Below are 23,136 nucleotides of genomic sequence, written 5' to 3'. Positions count from 1 at the left end.
TGTCCTCTATGTTTTTGTGGTCTCCAAAATTTCATACATCTATCTTTCCAAACTCGATCTTATATTAGCATTATAAGCATAATGTCATAAGTGCTGCATGAATTTCCTTTATGGACTATATAGATATAAGAAAGGCAAATGAAAGTACCTTGTACTTTTGATTTATTTTTTTCACATTAATTTGCAGGAATCTCTTCCTTGATAACTTATTCTATAACTAATAAGATGAGACAACTCTTCATCCACGTCGCAATTTGTTAAACGTTAACAATTATAGTTCAAAGTACGGACAGCAACGCGGAAGCCTTGGCTCACATCGAGTAGCAAGCTATAAAGGGCCCAAAAATGACTAGTGTAAAACAACTGAAACGGAAAATCAACGGTGTAATCTACTAGTATATAAAAATAGAGAAACAGTTATAAACCAAAAAAAAAATAAATAAAGAAAAAACTAAATAAAAACACAAACAAACAACAGGCTCCTGACTTAGGACAGGTGCATAAAAATGTAGCTAGTAGATGTATATCTGAAAGGGTCAAATTTCTTAAACCAGGAAGTGTCACTTTCGCTATATTTTTTTATTAACCGTGCTTTTATCATTTATATAAGTTGCGGTTTCTGCTGAAGGTCTGTGGTTGTCTGGGTGCATACCGGCTACATCCACCAATAATGACTGACTGCCACGAAATATCACGTCAGTGCTAAAAGTGCCGTTAAACACCAATCAATAAATATGTTTGTTGTTTTCCTGGAGAGGAAATATCAGACAACGCGTATATTACACATTAGCATCAACTAAATGCAGAAATGCATGTTTCAAGACAATTTGTAGCCAACGAAAAGGACATTTATTTACACATTTACTTGGTAGGTGCATCAGCCTGTATCATTCATAGGAATAAAAAGAGAACGGCAGTTTTGATTCATAAGCGTTGTGACATCCTTCGAAAATAAAATACACTGCAAAAACTAGATTATAAATCTCAGATTTTATATTTACGGATTTAATCATTATGCAGATTTTAGAAATCAAACTTATTTACAAGCATTCTAAACGAGCTCCACTTTTTTTTATAGCAATAAATCAAATATAACAATATGAAAACAAACGTAATAGTCTAAACGAATTACTTATATTTATCCTTTATATGTAGAAACTGTTATAATATACTTATGAAATTTTTTTGTTGTTGACATGTTTCAATTGAAGTTTTAATTTTAGTTTTTCCTGAGACTACTATGTGTTATAATAGTCTCAGGTTTGTCTTTTGGTGCCTGAGCAGAACGAAAACCCGATTCATGTTTACAACTACAGTGCTGACAAGTTTTACAGGTATGTTCGGGGTTACAACAGTCATGGCCTTGTTCTTCTCCATCTCCTACACCTGCAGCTTTAGCAGCAGCGACACCCGCAACACCAGAAACACCGGCACCGACAGCTGTCCCAGCTGCCCCTAATCCAGCGGCTCCAATTGACTGCATGGTAGCAATGGCACCTCCGGCAGCAACATTACCTACTGATGACATCATTGCAGCAGCCATAGACCCTCCTGCCACACCACCACTTGTAAAACCTATAGCCCCCAAAGCTGCAGGGACAGCGATCGGAGCGAGTACTGCACCACCAACTAGGCAAGCTGTTCCGATGGCTAGAGGTTTCCACCATGATCCTGAAAACAAAAACAAAAAACATAAAATTCTATTCAATAGTATAAAACCGATGTATAGAACGGGTGGTCAGTGACACTAAATCTAAAGTTTTGACTGAAAAAATCTACTATCGCTTATTTTTGAATCCCGAAATTGTCACTTAAAAAAAACTTCACAAAGCATCTTGTGTTTAAAACCTATAAAAATATATCCCGAATTACACGTCACAGTACATTTTGATGTGCATCCAATGGTCAGTCCAGGAAATGTAGTTGTGTTAATAATATGAATTATACTCGTGGTAGACTTTCCAGGCTAGACGAACGGACGGGTATTTTAATGTCTTCAGTAACGTATTGCGCGGGTACAATAACCAAGACATTGACATCTATATATAATTACGTTCACTTGGTTGACACTGGAAGTGTTGAACACTAACGGTAATTAGATATAGGAAGATATATGAGTGCCAATGAGACAACTCTCCATCCAAGTAACAATTTATAAAAAGCAAACTTAAACCGATAATATTAAGGTAGGTCACTCAATACCTGCAAAAATAACTGAAAACTAAAATTGTTTGTAGATCAAGTTGATCTACTTGCGGGAGGCAATTATACCCCCAAAGAAGCATATGATTTCAATATAAATGTTGATTACTTGGGCCACACTTAAAAATATTTTGGTTTGCCCAAACCCTACCCAAAGGTTGAGACAGTGGGTAGGTAGGTAGGCATTTCCTTTTTTTTCAAAAAAAGAAATTGAAGTATCAGATGTTTATTAGTCTTCATGCCTATTTGATTAAAAAAACTTCTTCAAATCAGGACGATAAAAGAATTTGAGTAGGCAGCTTTTTTCTGGGTAGGTAGCGTTTGGGCAAACAAACCTATTATTTATTATGACCTTGTCACTAATATTTCAACCTCGCAGTCAAGAAAACTTAAGAAAATGCTTGTTCCAAGTCAGGATTTGTTATCCATTCGTTTGATGTGTTTGGGCGTTTGATTTTGCCATTTGATTAATTACGGACTCTCCGTTTTGAATTTTCCTCTGAGTTCGATACTTTTGTTATTTTACTTTTTACAGGCACCTGACTTGGGACGGCCACATATATATAATGTGTTGTGGTTAAACATGTTAGCGGGCGCCCAACCCACCCCTTACCTGGTTCAGTAGTGGAACAATAGAACACTCTTTAAAAATCCGTTCTAAAAGTCTTAAATCATCAGATATATACAAATAGAAATACATCTAACAAAAACACAGAGTGGACTTGGCCGGGTACTTGTATATCCCAACAACAAAAAAGACACAAGTACATATCTGAGAGTACTCACAGTTACTGATAGCTAGTTCAAAGCCAATACAAAATATACAAAAACATGCATCTAAGACTAAATTATCAACAGCAGACATCCAACACCCAGCAGATTTTGTTTAAAGACGTCATAAACAGTCAGAGAAAAACATGACCATGTGCAATGCCAAGATACAGGTATCAACAGATTCTAGATCCATGACAGTGCATTTATAACAAAAATATTAAGTTTGGTTTTAATCTACTTACATGTATAACAAAATCAATATTAATATCAATAAAACAATCTTCAAAGATCTAATTACAGTTTTGAATTGGTTACCTGCTAGAATTAAGTAAAGGTTTTATGAAAAACTAAGAATTTTCTTATCCCAGGCATAGATTATTTTAGCCGTATTTGGCACAACTTTTTGGAATTTTGGATCCTCAATGCTCTTCAACTTTCTATTTGTTTGGCTTTATAAATATTTTGATATGAGCGTCACTGATGAGTCTTATGTAAACGAAACGCGCGTTTAGCGTACTAAATTATAATCCTGGTACCTTTGATAACTATTTACGTAATTTGTGCTAATGAAATCCCTGACTTAATAATTTACCATTCTTATATGACGTTCTTAATTTTTGGATACACAGCCATGTTCTAATTCAAATAGAACATGGGCTGCACGTGATTGACGTCACAATTGAAATGTGAATTTTGAACAACGCCAGAGATTAAAATGGACATTTTCGTTGGTGTTGCTCGCTAGGAAATTAAATAAAAACATTCTAAAAGTAAGTTTAAATGTTTCTGTTCTTTTTATATTGATAATTGCTGATTTTCTATAACGTTTTTGGTTCATGAAATCAAAATGGCGACATTCCGAGCGTCTACTATAGGTCCGCTTCGAAGTGAAAAAGTTCAAATATTCCTATTAGAATCGAAATAATTCTATCCTGCCATGCTCTATGCTCATTTTAACATGGGTGAGCATTATATTTGTAAACATTTAATACCTCGCTAACGCTCGGTATTAAGATATTAACAAACATAATGCCTACCCATGTTAAAATGAGCATAGAGCATGGCAGGATAGAATTATTTCTTAAGTAATGTATAGATTACGTTCATTTTAAAAATTCAAAAACGTCACAACAGACACGAACATAACAAACGAGTTGTACATGTATATAATCACCGTAAGATAGTGCCAATTGAACTCACAATCCAAAAAAGGAAAATTAACAATAAGGAGCGAAAAATCTTCCCTTTTGTCGTAAATTTTAGTGTGGAGTTTCCAGTGTAAAACTAAAAAATCTTAATCTAATTCTCGGTCAGACCTATACTGAACGTTAATGTTTGAATCAGTTTTCATTTAATAACAAAGCATGATTTGCCTCTTCGTAAAATTAGTTATTTGTATTTGCGTTAATATTCTTTTTTTAATGAAACATAGTTGGACTAATTCAGTCTTTCAAAACGGTGAACCAAATATACACAAGATCGCTAAACGAGGGTACAATTTGGATACAGACGTCCACCTACGGTTGAAAGAAAAACGTTTTTTATTTGACAAAATTCCTCCTAAAACATTTTCATAGTATTCAAGAAAAGTAAATAATGAAAAAAAAAAAAAAAAATTGACTGTGACACTATATCCCGTATTTCCAATTTCGTCATTTTGTCATCTAAGAAGTTTTCAAATAAATATAAGAAAGAAAAAAATATCACAACACTCTGAATTTTTTTAACTATATTTTTTAATTTATTTAGTTTGGGAGGAAAAACTAGTCGATTTCTCTAACTACTTTGAACAGAAATTCCTAGGTTCAATATATGGACGACCTGAAACCAAAAACATATATATATATATATAAAAATTAATACTTAACATTGTCTTTTTTTTTTAAATTTTCACTTGAGCTATGCTACAATTCATCGCCTAATTATGGATAACACTTGCCGATTGTGCCGCAATGAACATTAGAGGGGTAACGAAGGACCTAAATGACAAAATACGCTTGAAAATTAAGAAATAGCCAATTTTGATAATTACAGATATACCTTATACCTCACTCGAAAGCTTATTAATAGGGGAACAAAAGGTATATAGTCAATATGTGTCGCCTATTAGAGGAAACACATACGACCTTAATGTCGAAATATGGGTAACATTAAGAAATAGCGTAATTTGAATAATGCAATGTACTGTTGCGACCCGTCAGCCCATAATTACAGAAATCTTTATACACTATTTGAAAGCTTATAGATAGAGGACTAAATTGTTCAATATTTGCCGCCATGACCATTAGAGGGGTTACAGAGGGACTAAATTAAAAATAATATGCATGAAAATTAAGAAATCAATATCCAATTTTGAATACTGAAATGGATATTTTGAATGATGGAATGGACTGCTGCGACCCTTAAGCCCCTAATTACAAACATACCTTATACCTCATTAATTTTGAAACCTTATTAATAGAGCAACAAAAACTATTTCTAAATGTTCACGCGTATTTCAATATTTAGGTCATTCATTACTCTTCTACTATCCGTTGAGTAACATATATGGGCAGGTGCTCAACCCCCTTGATTCCGCCTCTGCCCTCCTTCTAGTAATTACTTGATGCTTAATTATATAACATGATGACATTGATACATATGTATGATCTTTTTGTTGATTTGTTCATTACATAAAATTTATGCAAGCTTTACAACGAACGCACAACCAGTTTTCTTGTTTGTTATTTACTTTAAGTTAGATCAGAAAGTATTTATTTTAGTACGAATGAAATTAGGTAGAAAATAAACATTACCGAATAACTATACTAGTAAATCCTTTAATATCAATTTGGAAATCGAAAAGCTACATAAACAAGTTCAACTCCTAACAAGAGGCTGTCACAACGACAGCAAACCGGATTTATTAACATTTATTTGTATCCTGACAATATCACAACTTCAAGAACCATAACTGATGAACGGTGAAAGTCAAACTCGTCAATATCAAATTTGACCTAAATTTTGTCATCAGTATCAACATATTAAAATTTGAAAAGCTTAGATTGAATGGTTCATGAGTAAATGCACGGACACGACTGGAAAAGCCATTTTTCAATCTTTCAAGAACCATAACTCCTGAACGGTAAAAGTCAAAATCGTCATTATTGAACTTGACCTCCATTTTGTCATCAGTAACAACATATTAAAATTTGGGAAGCTTTGGTTGAACAGTTCATTCGTAAATGCACGGACGTACACGACTGGAAATGCCATTTTTCAATCTTTCAAAAACCATAACTCCTGAACGGTAAAAGTCAAAATCGTTTATATTATTCAACTTGACCTCCATTTTGTCATCAGTAACAACATATTAAAATTTGAAAAGCTTTGGTTGAACGGTTCATGAGTAAATGCACGGACAACATTTGGTTGCCGCCCGCCCGACCGCCCGCCGTACATCCCCAAATCAATAACCGACATTTTTGTCACAAAAATCCGGTTAAAAATAAAATTAGCCACGGGTCCTAAATACCTTAATAAATTGTAAATATAAAGAGGAGCTCCACTACCAATCTTACATAGCAAACCTTGTTTGTTCTTTTCTTTAATAACCGTGGACTGCTGTTCAAACTGTTTGCATTCACACCCTGCCACTGTACATCGTGTAGACATTGTTACGTATTGATGGTGTCCTTGACCTAGAAAATCCAGAAAGTGAAATGTTCGTATGATTTCCTGAAAGTTGCATCTAAAATTTTTGCATTTATAATGGGGGTAACTTTGGGTTGTCATTGCAAAAAGTTATTGTGGATAATATGTATTTACTGGATCGAGGACGTTTACATAATATTTAGAGGGAAATAATAATTTCGTACACCTACTTGCACAGAAAATGTAATAAATTAGTTATAATGTACTGCCTATCAAGCATGTTAACTAAAAAAAAGTTGGCGTTTGTCCCAAGTTATAACACTGTTGTGTTTTAAGGATGTAATCTTCTGACTTTTCAGTCTCGTTCAGTCTCGTTGAAATCTCGTTCTTGAATTATTTCCCAAACATGTGATACAAGTAGAAAATATCGATGAATTTAAAAAATATAATAATCAAACATAACTCTGTGAAAAAAATGCGTATTTACAATGAAGGGTTTTCGAATAATCCAGTTTTTAAATTTTACGACAAATCAAGTCAGTATTTTTAGCCAAAATTTTTGAGAACTTGAATGCACAGTGTAGATACTATTCTGTACGCTTTCCGGAAGTCGCGATTTTCGAAGCGAGAACTTTTTGGATCACATTTTAAATTTGTCGGATATACTATATCAAACGGTAAGATGTTCATCTGTACATTGCTTAATGATTAATTCAGCTGACATCGATACTCACAAATGGTTTATAATTAAATTTAGCACATTCATTATTCGTAACTTTGCCTTAATTAAGAGATTTTCAAGTGCATCACTAAGGAAAATCAGTTGGTGAACCTAAAAACAATCTTTTTGCACTCTTACTGTACAAATTAACGTAAAATCCAGACTTAATTTACTAGATAAAGTGTATTTTAAGTGGTGGTAAAAGTTTCAGCCAGATCTTTGAAGCCAGAAATAAGAAAATTACACTTGTTTGAATTTCTCACTGTACGATCAGTCTCGCTTGTATATTTTGAAACTGTATGATCAGTCGTTATTTCACTGTATTCTAGTAGTGATTTCAAAGTTATTTACGATACATTAGAAGATGGCATTTTTCTAAATAACACAAATATATTTTAATAAATTCACATCCTGTAAACTTTTCAAACATGTTTTAGCTTGATAGGGTGTACTCGACTTATTACATTAAGTATAAGGATGTTTGAATGTGGCTGAAATAAGAAAAAGGTTTGTTTGTTTATAGAAGTTTCAGAAATGTCCTCCGTTTTACTTAAAATTGTACAAACACACAGATTTAATAGTTACTATATAAAAATGCATGAATTTACAAACATTCGAGGCCGTACTGTAGCCTATAATTGATCACAGTTCCTTCACTTTGTTTTGGATGTAGATCTGTCTCTTTCACACTCAATTGTACACCACTTTGTGAGGCGATGGTTTATAGTGATAATGAAGTCCGTCTTTCCGTTCGTCCGTTGGACCGGTACAACATGTTTCGCCGGTTTTGCAAGCGCATCTCCACATACACCACTTAATATACATTGGTGTTTCCAGACATTTTTAAATGGAGAGGGGGTCCAATCCAGGAGAAAAGAGGATTCCAAATATATGTTCCCATACAAATGCATTGAAAGTTAAAAAAAAGAGTTTCAAACCGCCGGATCCCAATTTTCTTGAATCCGTCACTGGTATAACTATTAATTATTTTTTTCTCGGATTCCGTATCATAAATATAAAAAATATAAAAAAGAAGATGCGGTATGATTGCCAATGAGACAACCGTTCACAAGAGATCAAAATGACACAGATATTAACAAATGTAGGTCACCGTATGGCCTTCAACAATAAGCAAAGCCAATACCACAGAGTCGGCTATAAAAAGCCCCGAAATGACAATGTAAAACAATTCAAACGAGAAAATTAACGGCCTTATTTATATAATAAAAGGAATGTATTTCTGATTTTATTAAGAATATTTTATGGGGTCTCTTTATATAAGATACGGACTTGAACATTGCATTATATGGGGGCACCCATCAGATATTTTCAACCGTGACCTCCAAAACCAATTGTTAAACTTTTCTAAAATTGCTCCATTTGTAATCTATTAATGTATGTATGGACCTTCTATTTCGAATATTTTGTAAACATATTTTTGATGTTTCTCTATCGTAAATACGGACTTTGTCATAACCTTATATTGGGCGTACCTATTTTATATCCACAACTTCCTTCAGACACTTGTCATAACTTAATGAATCTTTTTTTTTTTCAGATTCCTTATCATTTAATTCAATTGTGTACCTCTTATTTTGGTTTTTCGAAAAATCATCAGTTTTTTATTTCCATGATATGGACTTTTCCATTACCTTATTGGGTGGTACCCGCTTACTATACGCAACTTTCAAAAACTTACCATATACTAGTATTAATAAAACTTTCTCATATTCGTTATTAAATGATGCCCCTGTGCACCTATAATTTAGTTTTTCTGGTGGTTTATTTTTTTCCAAAACATGGACTATAGAAGTGGCGGGGTATAATTTCGTTAATTCTTTCCTCAATACCTAAAGTTTTTTAACAAAGCTTTCTCTATCTATTTTTTGTCATTTTAAAAGAGACAGGCTTGATGTATGTAATCACCAATTGATCAACGGTAGACGGTGTAAATAGTCTTTAAAAATGTAATAGTTAAACAGATAACTGCAACGACACACTAATACAGTCCACAAGCGAATCATGTATTGCTTTTTAGGCATTTGATTTTAAGTAAGACTGACAGAACAAAAATTAATTTGCCGTCTACAAAAATCATCAGAAATATATTTGTATTGTCTGATGAAAGAAATTACACGTTATAGTTCCATGGACACAATCATAATATCACATAGACACATATATACCTTCAAATTGCCGTTGTTTTTCAGTCAAGGTCGTTAAAAACTTCCATTTGTTGTTGTTTTTTTCTTCAAAATCACGACTGGTCATACAGACAAAAAATCTGAAATCGCTACTAGAATACAGTCAGTTTAAGACTGATCGTACAGTAATTTATTTTGGGTTCCTCAAGGAAAGCATATTTTTTTATTTGAAATACGAACATTCTACTTAAATACGGTAGGAATATTGAAACAGTATATATTTTACTGTAAACTGATGCAAATATTCGCAATAAAAGATTATCTGCTTTGTACTACGGGAGCAAAATTGTCAATCGATTTCACTTTTTTCTATGAAGTTGGTGTGATGCACGCGAATATTTTATTTTCTACTGCATGTTTTTGTTACAGTTACTCATATTTATGATGTTATACATACATTTAAGATGTGCAAAGCACTTTATAGATATAGGAGTAAACAAATGATGAGAAAAAGCACCAAAACAAAACCGTTCTGTTAGCCAGTTTGAAATCCTCGCTTCGAAAATCGCGACTTCCGGATAGCGTACAGAATAGTATCTACACTGTGGAATGGGTTAGGGATATAAAAAATGATTTTACAAGAATCGTGTACATCCCATATCATTTTGGTCTTTTCAAATTTGTTAGATATGTATTTTTTCAATCATTTATAACAAAAAAGTTGAAATAATATACATTTTGTTCTTAAAACTGAGAAAAATCACAAAAATACAAAATTGACAGCATGGTAAATTTTACTCAAAAAAGCGTCAAAATATGATAAAACTTTCTGATATTAACACCTACCTGTAGTTTTTTTTAAGTAAAATTTATCCAGATTGGTCCACTTCATCTTTATAGAAAGTATGAAAAAAAGTTTAATTGTGGAACTGTGATTTTTTTCATGATAATAGCCCAAAAATAGGTAAAAATCGATGAAAAATGGGAAAATCATCAAAATTGGGCATTTTCAAAGGGCTGCAGCAAAAAAGAAGTGCACCACCATATGATTTTTTCTTCACCAATTATTTTGTTATAGTCTTATAAACCCAAAAATCAGGTTAAGAAAAAAAAAATAATTCTAGAAATGTTTGGCTCCTCAGAGGTGTACATCCTTAACTGACTGATTTTTTTAGACTACATGTATGAAACCTGATAACTGACGGCCTTATGTCTGTGTAAAATGTAAATGACTGAATCTTTTCATTATTCTTGTTTTCTTTTAAGTTTGAAAGTTATGCACTTTAATTCAATTCAATTCAAATCTGCATTACCAAATGATTCAAACAATACCAACATGATCATTTATATATAAATATTGAAAATAAATATTTCAAGAGCCCCCTGTTCTCAGTTCTAACAAATGATAGGGACAAAACATCGTCTGGCAGAAAACGATTTAAAAAAAATTCCGATAGGGAGGATAAATGTTCACTTGTTGGTAGATTGGCCATTTTATTTTGTGCTTATTTTTAATTGTGTACAAGATTATTTTATTTTCTTGGTAAGAATTTTAATTTCCGTGCTGTCTTATGTCGTTTCATTTATATTCAGTGCACTGCATGCTAGCCAGTCACTGCTATTCGTTTCACCAGTCCTCCTCCACAGAAAATTAAACTAGTGTCCCTTAAAACAAATTCAGTATTAAAATATATATCGTTACGATCTTCCGAATTTAGGGTTTCGTAATGGTCAAGTTATCCTTTTTTAAACTATAAAAAGTGCAGACCCATATATTTTAGTAAAAAAAATCATTTATATACAAATATGCACATTGGAAGATTTTTTGTTACTGTTGGAATTAATTTACAGTAAGGCAACACTTATTTTACGGTTAAAGTTTTGAATCGTTTTAAATCGTTAAAAACCCACTATATTGATTGAAAATTAAGTTGTGGCGGGTGTATGACATTTGCACCGATTTCATTTTTTCATTTGCGTCGATTTTATATTTGCTCCTAATTGCATTTACAGTTTAACATATATAGGTGAGTAAATACTGCCCATTCATATCGAAAGGTTAGTAATAATGATCGCGAGAAAGGTATGCTTATTTTATCAGTTATATACTTAGAATGAAATTCAAAACAGTGTGGCTGTGGCCATTGATTGACACATTAAATTCATCCATTGACTGGGACAATTTAGGTGAACGTTTGTATGTAAAGACCACTGCTCACTATGTACTTTTTAAAGACACTTAAACTATGGGGTCACCAAAGGTTCTCAACACCTTAATAAAGTAATTCGAAAAATTAATCAGAAATGACACGATATTTTGATTTATATCAATTATATAAATCAAAACATAAAGGTTATTCCTGATTAATTTTTCGAATTATTTTATAATTAAAGGCGTTAAGAAACCTTTGGTGACCCCACAGTTTAAATGTCTATCGTAGGTACGTCGTGAACAGTGGTCATCTACACGGATGTAAAAACTGAAACTACGTACCTTTAAATTACGCCCTCTTACCAGAGAAAGATGAACAGTGTTATGAAGTGTTGGGGTATATAACTTTCGATCTCTGCCGTCAAAAACAACTTTCCTTTGTGGCCGAGGTTATGCATATATATATTGACTTTGAACAAGCTATGCATAACGCAATTATTGGTGCTTTTCCACAAGGTAGAATAAATTGTTGTCGTTTTCATTCATGTATTTGAATTCATTAAAAGTCTATATGAATATGATGAAGGATTATTTTAGATTACACGTTTACCTTTGTATCATAATTAGCTTTCTTAAAAATATATATACATTTTGTACATATAAATATTGCAGTTAATAAATTCCTTGGCCCGTTTGTATAATAATATCGGACAATGAAACATGCTCGTTATTTTGTGGGAGTATCACATAATTTATGGTGTTTAGTTTTGTCGTTATTTACAATTATTTGTATATTGCACATTGCTTCTAACGCATTAAACAGAAATATGTTATTAACAAGAAAGACCCGGATGATAAAAAGGGAAACAATCGATGTGGATTCTTTTAGAATAAACTCTGATTTATTGGAAAACGTTTGCAACCCGTCTCCATATTTAGTTGTTCTAATTCTGTCAACATTTGGTGCCAAAGAAGAACGCAATTCAATACGGAACACATGGCTCAATTCAGTCTGGACTAACTTACATCCAAATTTTACAGTTAAACATATTTTCATACTAGGTTTGAAAAATAGAAACGAGGAATTAGCAATACTACACGAGAGTAAAATTTTCAAAGATATTTTATCTAGCAACTTTATTGATTCATATGAGAACCTGACATTGAAAGTTTTGATCGGATTAAACTGGATAAATAAAAACTGCGAACATACAAAATACGTGTTGAAAGCGGATGATGATACTCTTATTCTAGTGCCAAATCTCCTCTTGTTTCTTAGTCAAAATGTACACATCGAAAGGATCATAGGACATGTGGTTGAAAGTGGAGTGGTAAATCGCAAAGGGAGATGGAAGGTGGCTTTAGACTTGTATCCACATAAAATTTATCCACCTTATGTGTTTGGAAACTCGTATGTCATACCAAGATCATTACTACAAAGTCTCATAACTGCATCCAATTATATGCCGAGTATATCTACAGAAGATGCCTACATTACTGGAATACTAAGGAGAGAAGCGAAAAGAAAACTTCTTCATCATCCAGGATTCTCGTTTTGGTTGCAAAGCACAAAAGTGACGAGTCTATGCCTTTATAGTTACCAAATATCGATAACAAATCTAGGACCTTTCAAAATGTTAAAAATATGGAATACATTTTTACATTTCAATTATACAAACTGCCAGTACTGATAAAATAGATTATAGATTGATTATAGACAAAATGATTTATGATGTTTTTTTTTATAACTTACAAAACTGTATGGCATCACTGTTATTCGTGTTATTCTTATCGGACAGCGACCTTTAATAAAATGATGTTGTCAGCAACAATGGGATTAAATCAACAAAATGACATATTTCGTCACAAGAAGCAACCACAAAGAGTCCGCAAAATCATTTGAAAAAAAAGACGTTCAAAAGGGTCCTTTGATCTACTATAATTGATATTGAAAAAAATAAGTGAATATACTGTAAAATCCATAACGTATTAAGTGCCCATCAAATAATTGTGTTACAGTAAAACATATATATGAATTCATATTTTGTTTTTCATACAAAACAGTTTTTTTTTATTTTATTGGAAGTTCTTGACAACTTTAAATTAGAATCTTCAAAAATAAACATTTTTTTGACACCATAATACGAAGCAAACATACCATTCAAGAGGCGACCCAAACTATAAAATACATACATGTTTAACGGCGCATCGTTTGTTACGACTAGCGGTAACTTATCGATCTCTATATATAGCTAAATTCAAATGTATGACGCTTGTGAAATTAGGTGCCATAGATATTAAAACAGGCAATTGCTCCTTGTGTAACTTATATAATAGGATATATACTTATGCATTATATTCTTTGCTGTACATCTCTTTTACAAATTCGGACAGAAATATTCTACAAAATTGTTGATATTCTTGACGTAGAAGATTCCGTTCATTTCTTCAATCAAGATGACGACAAAATTGTAGAGTCGTTACTTGGAAGTATGAATCATACCATGCAAACTATAAATGCTGATGTATGGAGCCTCTTGATGTGCCACATAGCAGATTGTGTGTATAAACTATATCAGGTCTTCAATTATGATCTTTATACAGAGGCGGATTTAGGGGGGGAGCTGGGGGCCTGCCCCCCCTTTTTGGAAAAAATTTGGTTGCTTATATAGGGAATCACTGAAGCGTGACTAGATCGGGCCCCCTCTTAGGTCAGTCAGTGGGCCCCCACTTATGAAAATTTCTGGATCCACCACTGTTATAGTCGCATATTTAATCTCAACTAATGTTGTTCTTGTATGAAATTTGTGAACTATAGGCGTTTTTTTGGGCTGTATTTCATATAATTATGTAACTACCTAAAGATGGACTTTTTTATTGCTGTTTATATACTTAGATGTTGTTTAGAATATGTAAATATGTTAGTGTAATGTTCTTGATTCTGTTCTTATAATATAAATTGTAAAATCTTCATATATATGGAGGAAATAAAGATAATCAATCAATCAATCAAGCAGCAGCTAGAATCAGTTTTCAATTTTATAGATTTTCTAAATCTTTTCGCTGTCATTTACTGTTTACATGTCTAAAATACACTGTTTCTTGTCAAGTGATACAGTACCAGCGAATTTTTATTATAATTTTGGATTTCGATATTTCTAATGCATAACTATGAAATTCTGACAACTTCTTAAAAATGAACAGATTTAGGCATAGCTTTAACATTCTATAATATATCTTCCTTAGTAAACATCTTTATTTAATGCACAGAAAGAAAAATGATATGTACCTGTGAATTATCCTTCAAAATCTCCCTTATCAACTGCTGGTAGCCAGTTTGAACAGATTCCCCACTTCACTTTTATCGATGTATGATTGATATCAGCATGCATAATCAGGCAGTATACTTATCATTCATACTCACGTGTAAATTCACAAGTTCAAAAGGTCATCCATCATAACATAAAGAAGCTGTTGAAATAAGATAACTTCCGGAAGAAGATAAACATTATGAATGCGATGAATATATTCCATGAAAGATCCCCAAACCAAAATCATTTCTGGCTCAAAAACGATTTGTTTCATGTAACTGAACCGGAGGTATGTAACTATTATATAATACATTAATTTTTTTACCGAAAGTCTATTCTAAAGTAATCGTTAAACGTTTGTGTAGTTCAAGTAGTACTTTACCAAAAGCTGTGCCAGCTAAAGAAATGTGTCTTATGCAATTATTTATGCATACCAACATACTTTTAATATAATAGTAGTTATTTATTTTCGTTCAATTAAAAAAAGTATTAATATATACTAAATCAAAACTGAACAAAACCAGAGAAATCGCAACTTCATCATTATTATGTTTATACAATACACAGGATCTATAAATACTTTTGTGAAATGAAATAAGCCTGTATGTTTAGCTGGAAAGAATATGGCTCACGAATGGTGTGTCGACACTCTCCGCACAAAGAAAAATAAAGCTTTCTTTTATATAATTAAAAAAAAAAAAAAATTAAAGAAAAAAATAGGGATTGAGGAAAGCGGAGGTGATAAGCTTTTCAAGGAGTAACCATTTTCATCAGTAATTTATATTGATAAGATTTTTTGGAAATTTATAGTTGATCTCAAAGGGCGAATTGCGGCATAATTAATTATTATCTTTTGGCAGTTTGTAAAGGCTTATAAAAAATCAACTGGATACAAATATCCAGCAGTTCATTTCTTGCCCTTTTCAAATTAGAATAAAGTCTTAAATAAATTAAAGTCTTAAATGAATTTACCAGAGACATATATACACATTTGTGTCTTTGAATTTACCAACTCTTGAACAGTTATATGAAAAATAGTTAGAAATAATAAGATCATATCGAATAAAAATGAATTTAAATGTGTTAAGTGTATACAAACAGGAAAAAAAGATTACATAAAAGACACGTCATTTAAATTGATATTTTTATGCCCCACCACCTACGATAGTAGAGGGGCATTATGTTTTCTGGTCTGTGCGTCCGTTCGTTCATCTGTGCGTCCGTTTGTCTGTGTGTCCGTTCGTCCCGTTTCAGGTTAAAGTTTTTGGTCAAGGTAGTTTTTGATGAAGTTAAAACTTATTACACATGTTCCCTATGATATGATCTTTCTAAATTAAAATGCTAAAATTGATTTTTACCCCTATTTCGCGGTCCACTGAACATAAAAAATGATAGTGCGAGAGGTGCATCTGTGTACTGCGGACATATTCTTGTTTTTTTTTATTCAGCGAAATAGCATCTTGCAAGAATAACTTTTAAAAAATAGTGTTAAAGTCTTTAATATTTGAACTATGTTTTTTACATTGGAATTTAAATTTTGTTTTTATAGTATAGATATCTTAAACGACAATTTTTTTTTATTAAAACATACATTTTGTATTTGCATCGAGTTTAATTTGTTTCGAAAATAGGGATAATTTATTCAAGTTTCGTTTCAGATGACCAAAAAGCCATGCAAACTCTCAAAATGGATTGTCAAAGCCATGATCATAGTAGCCGTGTTTATATTCGCAATTCTTTTTATGTGGCACAAGTTTTACAGTCGTAAAATTGTAAGTCACAAGAATTTTACATTAAATGGAGATGGAAAGCGCAAAACACAAGATGAACGATACGCCGACTACTTCATTTTACGTAAGAATAAAATTAATCCTTTTACAGTAAATTTTACTTCAATGAACGAAAATTTGTGTGATGGAAGAACGTATTTGATAATTATTATTCCTTCAAAAGTACAGAACAGTCGACAACGTCACGCAATCCGTTCAACATGGGCAATGACATCGTCTGCTTTAGTAAAACATGTGTTCCTAGTTGGATATAGCTTGAACACGTCATGGAACGATAATATACGAAAAGAAAGTAGAGTTTTCAAGGACATTTTACAAGGTGATTTTGTAGATTCGTATTACAATCTGACATTAAACATTTTAATGGGATTAGAATGGTCACATTTGTTCTGTTACAATGCAACATTTATTTTGAAAGCAGACGACGACACGTTTGTTAATACTCCATATTTGTTACACGTTCTACAAACAAACGTTACATTTGACTATAGAGGAGTGATAATAGGAAAACTAAATAAAGACGGAAAAGTGAGACGAAACGGGGTATGGAAAGTAGGAACAAATTCATACCCATTTCCGCACTACCCGAACTATATGTTTGGAAATACATATTTAGTATCGAGGAACATTGCAAATAGACTTGTAAAGGCCTCTGAGTACATGCCATATTTACCAATAGAGGATGCGTATATCACTGGTATTTTAGCTAAATCAATACGAACTAAACACCAGCATATGAATGGTTTTACATTCTGGTATGATACTCCGCCTAAAGCATGTGATTTTGTGAATTCTAAACGGATTACAGCGACTAAGCTGTCGCCAAGAATGATGGAATTTATATGGGGGAAAATAAACAGCAGATATCCAAACTGTTAGCTTAGGATTTTTATATCCAAACATTAGCTTAGGCAATGACTGATATAGTTGCTATTCATTTTTTACACAATTTTTAATTAAATATTTTAATATGAATAGGATGTCCCAGTTTGTTTGATTTTTTTTACTATATTTAACCTTTGTACTTTCATGTCTCTTGTTAGCGAAAATGACGTAACATAAATAAAATTGAGACAACTATCCGACCAAATAGCAGATAAAGCCAATAAGGCTAATATTTAAATTTAACTGGCACGTTTATTTATTCATAACAAATAGCAAAGTTTTTAAATCGATAATCGGACAAGACCTAGTAGTATATCAGTCGGAAACCTGGATGAACTAGAACAAAAGAATCGAAGCTCTTTGTTCGAGAAGGCGATAAATGCTTACTGTAATGTTTACTATAGTGACAAATTTTTTAAAAGTTAATAGAAGCAAATAAAATGACAATTTTCTTCTCAATTACGAAGTGTTTTATTTTAAAAACACCATTTGCATAAGTTTTCAATTTATCTAGAACATAGTTAAGCAGAACAATTAGATATCAAGTCGACAACATGGGTATCTTTCAAGTTGGACGTAGAAAATGCATAACCTCCGATTTTTTTTTTACCACGGACGGAAAACATATCAATCTATTAGTTCAGTAATTTTCGTGTCTGCCCTTCCATTATGTGACTCAAGAAAAAATTCAAAAAAAAGGGTAACAATTGTATCGAAAAGAGAAAATCGAGTGCACCTTTTTATGTTAGGGCGTGTTTGAGTTGAATATTTTGTCTTGATATCATACAAAGCAAGAATATTTCATGCATCGTCTTGCTTCAGTTTCTATCATTTTTACATATCAAAGCTACAGGTTGACTTTATAACATAAAAAAATCACAGTGCTAAAAGATGAAATGTATGGGTCAAGTGACATACCTATCTATAGAATCACAAAAAGTAGGTGTATTCGAATAGCTATTTTTTTTTACTAAAAGTACTTGACGACAGTCTTTCAAGTTGGATGATGAAAATGCATATCTTCGAAAAATTATAATTTTTTGTTTGTGATAACTAGGGTTTATAGTCTTCAACCACTAAAAAAATCTAGTCTGCCCTTCCACGAAATATTAAATTAATTTTTTTTTAAATGTTTATGAATTTTCGAAAATTCCACCTGACAACCGATCAGACAATAGTTTTAATAAGTTGAATCAATGCAGACAAGATCATTAACTGATGCTCATTTGCTAGTTGATACATTTGTCTTTTAAAATATAACTGGCATATCAGGATCGTAATGGTGCAATGTGGATAAATTTATCGGTTTCCAAGAACAAAATTGGCAGCGCGTCATCCCTACAATGGCTTCCATTTCTACGATTGTGAAAATGAACTGGTGTAATGGGGAGATAATTTTGACGAAGTAGAATCCTGACTGTATATTGACTGGCTTACTTGTGTTTTCTCAATCGCATTCAGTTATCCAACGTCCTTTTAAACCCTTTTCTTGAAATGACTTTTTCCTCAGTTTGAATTTGACGTGTTCTTTGTTGTCTTGTATGAGTTTAATCGTGTTGAAAAGGTATGAAACACTCTAATGTGTATAAAAAAACTAGTTAATTTATATTTACTCATCAGCATCTACAATTTAGCTGATAATTGTTTATCAATTTTCTTTGTCATGTTTGTCTTAATTAATTAAATAAATAGACTTAGTAATAAAAATTACTAACATGTGTTACTCACCTTATCTGACCTCAAATCTATAATTACGCGCGACTAACAAAGATCTGCAGCTTTATTTTCTATAGTGTTGTTTATCGAGAATATTTTTAATTAGAGACAGATTCATAAAACTACAGTATTTACGCGAAGTTTGTTTCTGTTTCATTCTTCATCTTCTCATCGTTTATGTTTAATACTTTTCTTCGGGTTCTTCCAACACAAGACTTGATACAACTATTTTGTTTTCATTTCTTTCTAAATAATTTATATGTTTACTGAAAACTACTAGTATATTGATTGCCAATAATGACAATCTCTTAGTTATAGTAGTAAAACTGATAAAGGGACAAAATCGAAATAAAGAAGAAAACTAGGTAGGGACTGTCACATATAGCAAGTACATTTACTTCCCTGCAGTTGATTTAGACAGATTATATCAATTGTTCGAATAATTTTACTTTTAAGGTAGATCATAAGTATATATTTTTTGAGACAGAATTTTCTTATAATTTGCAAAAATGAAGATTTTACTATGCTTTTTTCAAAAATTTAATAAAAAGTATGGGTCACCGTGCTATTTTTCAAGCTTTGAGTCGTTAAAAATTGTAAACATTTGGTTAGTTTGTTCATGAAAAAACACATTAACTACAACTAGTGTGCATAAAAAAAATTCTATGAGATAGAATTTTGAAATAAATTGTGAGAAGATAGTTTTTGTAATATGTTTTAAGAAAATAAAAAAGAAAACATGGTGTCACCGAACTTGTTTTCTTGCTACAAATAAAAATAAAAAATTTCCCTATTAGCCCAGTATAAATTTTGTACTTAAGAGTTATCTCCCCTTAAATGGCTTATTTGGAAAAAAAATAATTTTAAAACCAAAACAAATGATATTTGTTAAAATGTTTTGTATAATACAATTAACTATTAAGTTTTCCTTATATAGAAAAACAGTCTAACCATTGAATTGCAAATCTGTCTCCAAATTTGCAGATTTAGTCAAATAACTAGACCGATTTTGTACTGTGATTGTACAATCCAAGATGGCGGTATACCATGAATCTACCTCAAGTATGTATTTTGCTCCTTTTCAACAAAGTTAACCATCATGGATTACGTTCATGCATACTTCCATCTATATTGTACATGTATGTTTAGGATGCAGTAGCGTAACATATCTTACTAGTTAAACTTTTGTACTATATACAAACAAAAATATGACAATTTGGTATGAATGCCTATATATGAAACAACTTTCCACCAGAGACCAAATGACATGGAAAAGAATCAAGCAACTATAGGCCAACTATAGGCCACCACACGGCGTTCAACTATGAGCAAAACCAATACCGCATAGCAATCTACTAGTATCAAAGGCCCCGAAATGACAAATGTTAACCAAACGAGAAAACTAAAGGCCTTTAATATCTATGTACAGAACAATAATAAAACAAAAACAAAACAAAACAAATATGGCACATGAAAATTTATAAATAAATTAAGTATATGTTCTGACAAGTGGGTATTAACGACGGAAAATTTTTAGATCTCGACTTGAAAATAAGACTTTTCATGTGGAGACAAAATTTAACACCCTAACAACGACTAGACATGTCTACGTATTTATACATACCTCAGAGTCATAGCATAGCTATAAAATCCATATATGGTCATAGTTATCTGTAACAGGTGATCATATTTCTATACTCAAAACAATACTTAGAGTCAATAACCATCTAAAATTAAGATATGGAAAAATCAATCATTAAAGTACTTGCCGCCATCTTAAGTAATTTATAGAGATTAATACATGGCCTTTTCCATATCAGCCTGGGTATCATCCCGAGACCCCCATATCAGCCCGAGACGGAGTCGAGGTGCTGATATGGGTCGAGGGATGATACCCAGGCTGATATGGAAAAGACCATGTATTAATCGCTTTATCATATACTTCCGACAATAGTTTTATGTAAGGCAAATGAATAAATGCAATAACTAAAACAGTCAAAAACTTTATAAAGAAGTTAAATTATGAATGAAATATACTATAATTGTTCAACAACAGCAGCACTACCTCCTTATATAATAATAGTAACATTTCCTATAGAGGCATTTTGAAACATTGAAATTTTGGAAGAGTTTTATGATCATTACTACTCGGAGTCTCCATGTTTGTTGTACTATAAAATGATTCATCATTGTCATTGGCATTTTTTAGCAAGTACTAAACTACCCACAAAAGTTCCCGTAAATTTTGACGTCGTCATAAAAAATATCTGACGTCACAATGGAAAAGTAAACAACCGATACCGGAAACACCGGAAGTAACTTGCACGAGAGGCACTGATATGGGTTTTGTGCACGAGATGCACCTGATATGGGTTATCAGCCCGGGTGGGAAGATATGGCTTGTGCACTTCCGCTCATTACACATATGCAAAAGCTATCATATCAATGCTAAGTATATGATAAATCATGTTAATTAGCAGATAGTCTGTAAACTGATAACCACCCACTGTTCTGCCAAACAAATCAATTTATTCCGAGATAACTACCCGTTCTCCTCCCAAAGAACGAATTATTCCGAGGATATCAAAAGTTAGTTTACCAGCATTACCTGGTCGCAAAAAAACATCATATATACACTCATCTGGAATTGGGGTTTGTTCCAATGGTGCAATGTCACAAATAAACTTTTTTCATATTACCAACTATTAACTCCGGGACCATATGATTAATCGATAGATCATCATGACTTACTCTGAGGTCGGATATTCTAGTACTCGGTATTCTAGTACTCGGTCAGTTTGGACCAGTCTGGCAGAGTCTCGGGATGTCCTACCACCAAAAGGCAACCTGTCGAAAAGATATAAATTCCCGAGTCAAAAGTCGGTAATGAAAATAGTCTATAATTATTCATACACACCAAACTTTAATTGAAATGTTGACATTACATGTATGTTTACATGTTTACATGATCTTGTATGTTGTGGTCGACAAAAATAATGGTTCTCGAATTTGAACTTATCACCAACTGTGTACTTAAATGAACAACACTGTTGGTGACACACGTGGGACATGATCTGCCTTCTCTTCCGGAGTACCTGATATCACTCACGGTCTTTCGTTGGACTTTGTGTTGTTGAGTTATTTACGTTGCGTTTTGTATACTGTGTTCGTACATGTTTGGCTTTATACATATTTTGATATGAGCGTCACTGATGAGTCTTATGTAGACGAAACGCGCGTCTGGCGTACTAAATTATAATCCTGGTACCTTTGATAACTAATGTCAGTTTGTGATCGAATTATAAGTTTGAATATTCCTTTTGAATCTACCGCCCCCAACCACTTTAATAGGTGAGTTTTGGTTATAATGCATAAGTTTCTTTCCGATTGGAATTCTTGTCCCAATTTCGCTTTCGGGCTTGACATAACAGATGATACATGTATATATAAGGAGAATTTCGATTTTATTGAATATCTTGGATTGTTTCTTGTTAACTTATGTTTAACTTTAATCAACGAGCTTGGCATACTATACTATATATGCACAAATTTACAGTTGTCATATTTCTCGTTTTAACAATTCGATAAAGTTCATTCATCTGATTTGACCCCCCAAAAAAAGATACACACTCAATTTGATGAACAAGTGTGAGTCATTATGAAATCTATAGTTACTAAAATAAATGTATCTTGTTCATCAATGAGCAAACCATAGATGTAACACGTTTTTGTATACATAATACAAACAGTGTGAAAAAAGACAATACATACGTACTACATGTACTATAGATTAATGTATCATTCAGTT

General features: G+C 32.4%; 2 protein-coding genes across 4 annotated transcripts; one reads left to right on the top strand and one right to left on the bottom strand.

Moving 5' to 3' along the window:
• Positions 1-145: 145 nt before the first annotated feature.
• LOC139488111 (interferon alpha-inducible protein 27-like protein 2) lies at positions 146-15,190 on the bottom strand. 3 transcript variants are annotated; one of them, XM_071273500.1, is made up of 3 exons: positions 15,051-15,190; positions 6,546-6,656; positions 146-1,671 (listed from the first exon to the last, which is right to left on the bottom strand). In XM_071273500.1, the coding sequence occupies exons 2-3, from the start codon at positions 6,628-6,630 to the stop codon at positions 1,220-1,222; spliced, it is 537 nt and encodes a 178-aa protein (XP_071129601.1). In that variant the 5' UTR covers positions 6,631-6,656; positions 15,051-15,190; the 3' UTR covers positions 146-1,219. The 3 variants fall into 3 exon arrangements, with proteins under 3 accessions (XP_071129601.1, XP_071129602.1, XP_071129603.1); XM_071273501.1 differs by lacking the exon at positions 15,051-15,190 and adding an exon at positions 14,916-15,042; XM_071273502.1 differs by lacking the exon at positions 15,051-15,190 and adding an exon at positions 11,969-12,084.
• Positions 15,096-18,071, top strand: LOC139488110 (beta-1,3-galactosyltransferase 5-like). The gene is made up of 2 exons (XM_071273499.1): positions 15,096-15,226; positions 16,596-18,071. Exons 1-2 carry the CDS (start codon positions 15,137-15,139, stop codon positions 17,604-17,606), a joined length of 1,101 nt encoding a protein of 366 aa, XP_071129600.1. The 5' UTR covers positions 15,096-15,136; the 3' UTR covers positions 17,607-18,071.
• The last annotated feature ends 5,065 nt before the right edge of the window (positions 18,072-23,136 follow it).

Source organism: Mytilus edulis, chromosome 9 (assembly GCF_963676685.1).
Source record: "Mytilus edulis chromosome 9, xbMytEdul2.2, whole genome shotgun sequence".
Lineage (NCBI taxonomy): Eukaryota > Metazoa > Mollusca > Bivalvia > Mytilida > Mytilidae > Mytilus > Mytilus edulis.
The sequence above is the reverse complement of the archived record's forward strand: the minus strand, read 5'-3'. Positions and strand labels throughout refer to the sequence as shown.

Excerpts from the sequence above, each read along its gene's own strand:
- LOC139488111 (XM_071273500.1), bottom strand. The coding sequence starts at position 6,630 with ATGTCTACACGATGTACAGTGGCAGGGTGTGAATGCAAACAGTTTGAA. Across the intron at positions 1,672-6,545 it reads TAAAGAAAAGAACAAACAAG|GATCATGGTGGAAACCTCTA; the intron begins GTTTGCTATGTA and ends TTTTGTTTTCAG.
- LOC139488110 (XM_071273499.1), top strand. The coding sequence starts at position 15,137 with ATGAATGCGATGAATATATTCCATGAAAGATCCCCAAACCAAAATCAT. Across the intron at positions 15,227-16,595 it reads TTCATGTAACTGAACCGGAG|ATGACCAAAAAGCCATGCAA; the intron begins GTATGTAACTAT and ends GTTTCGTTTCAG.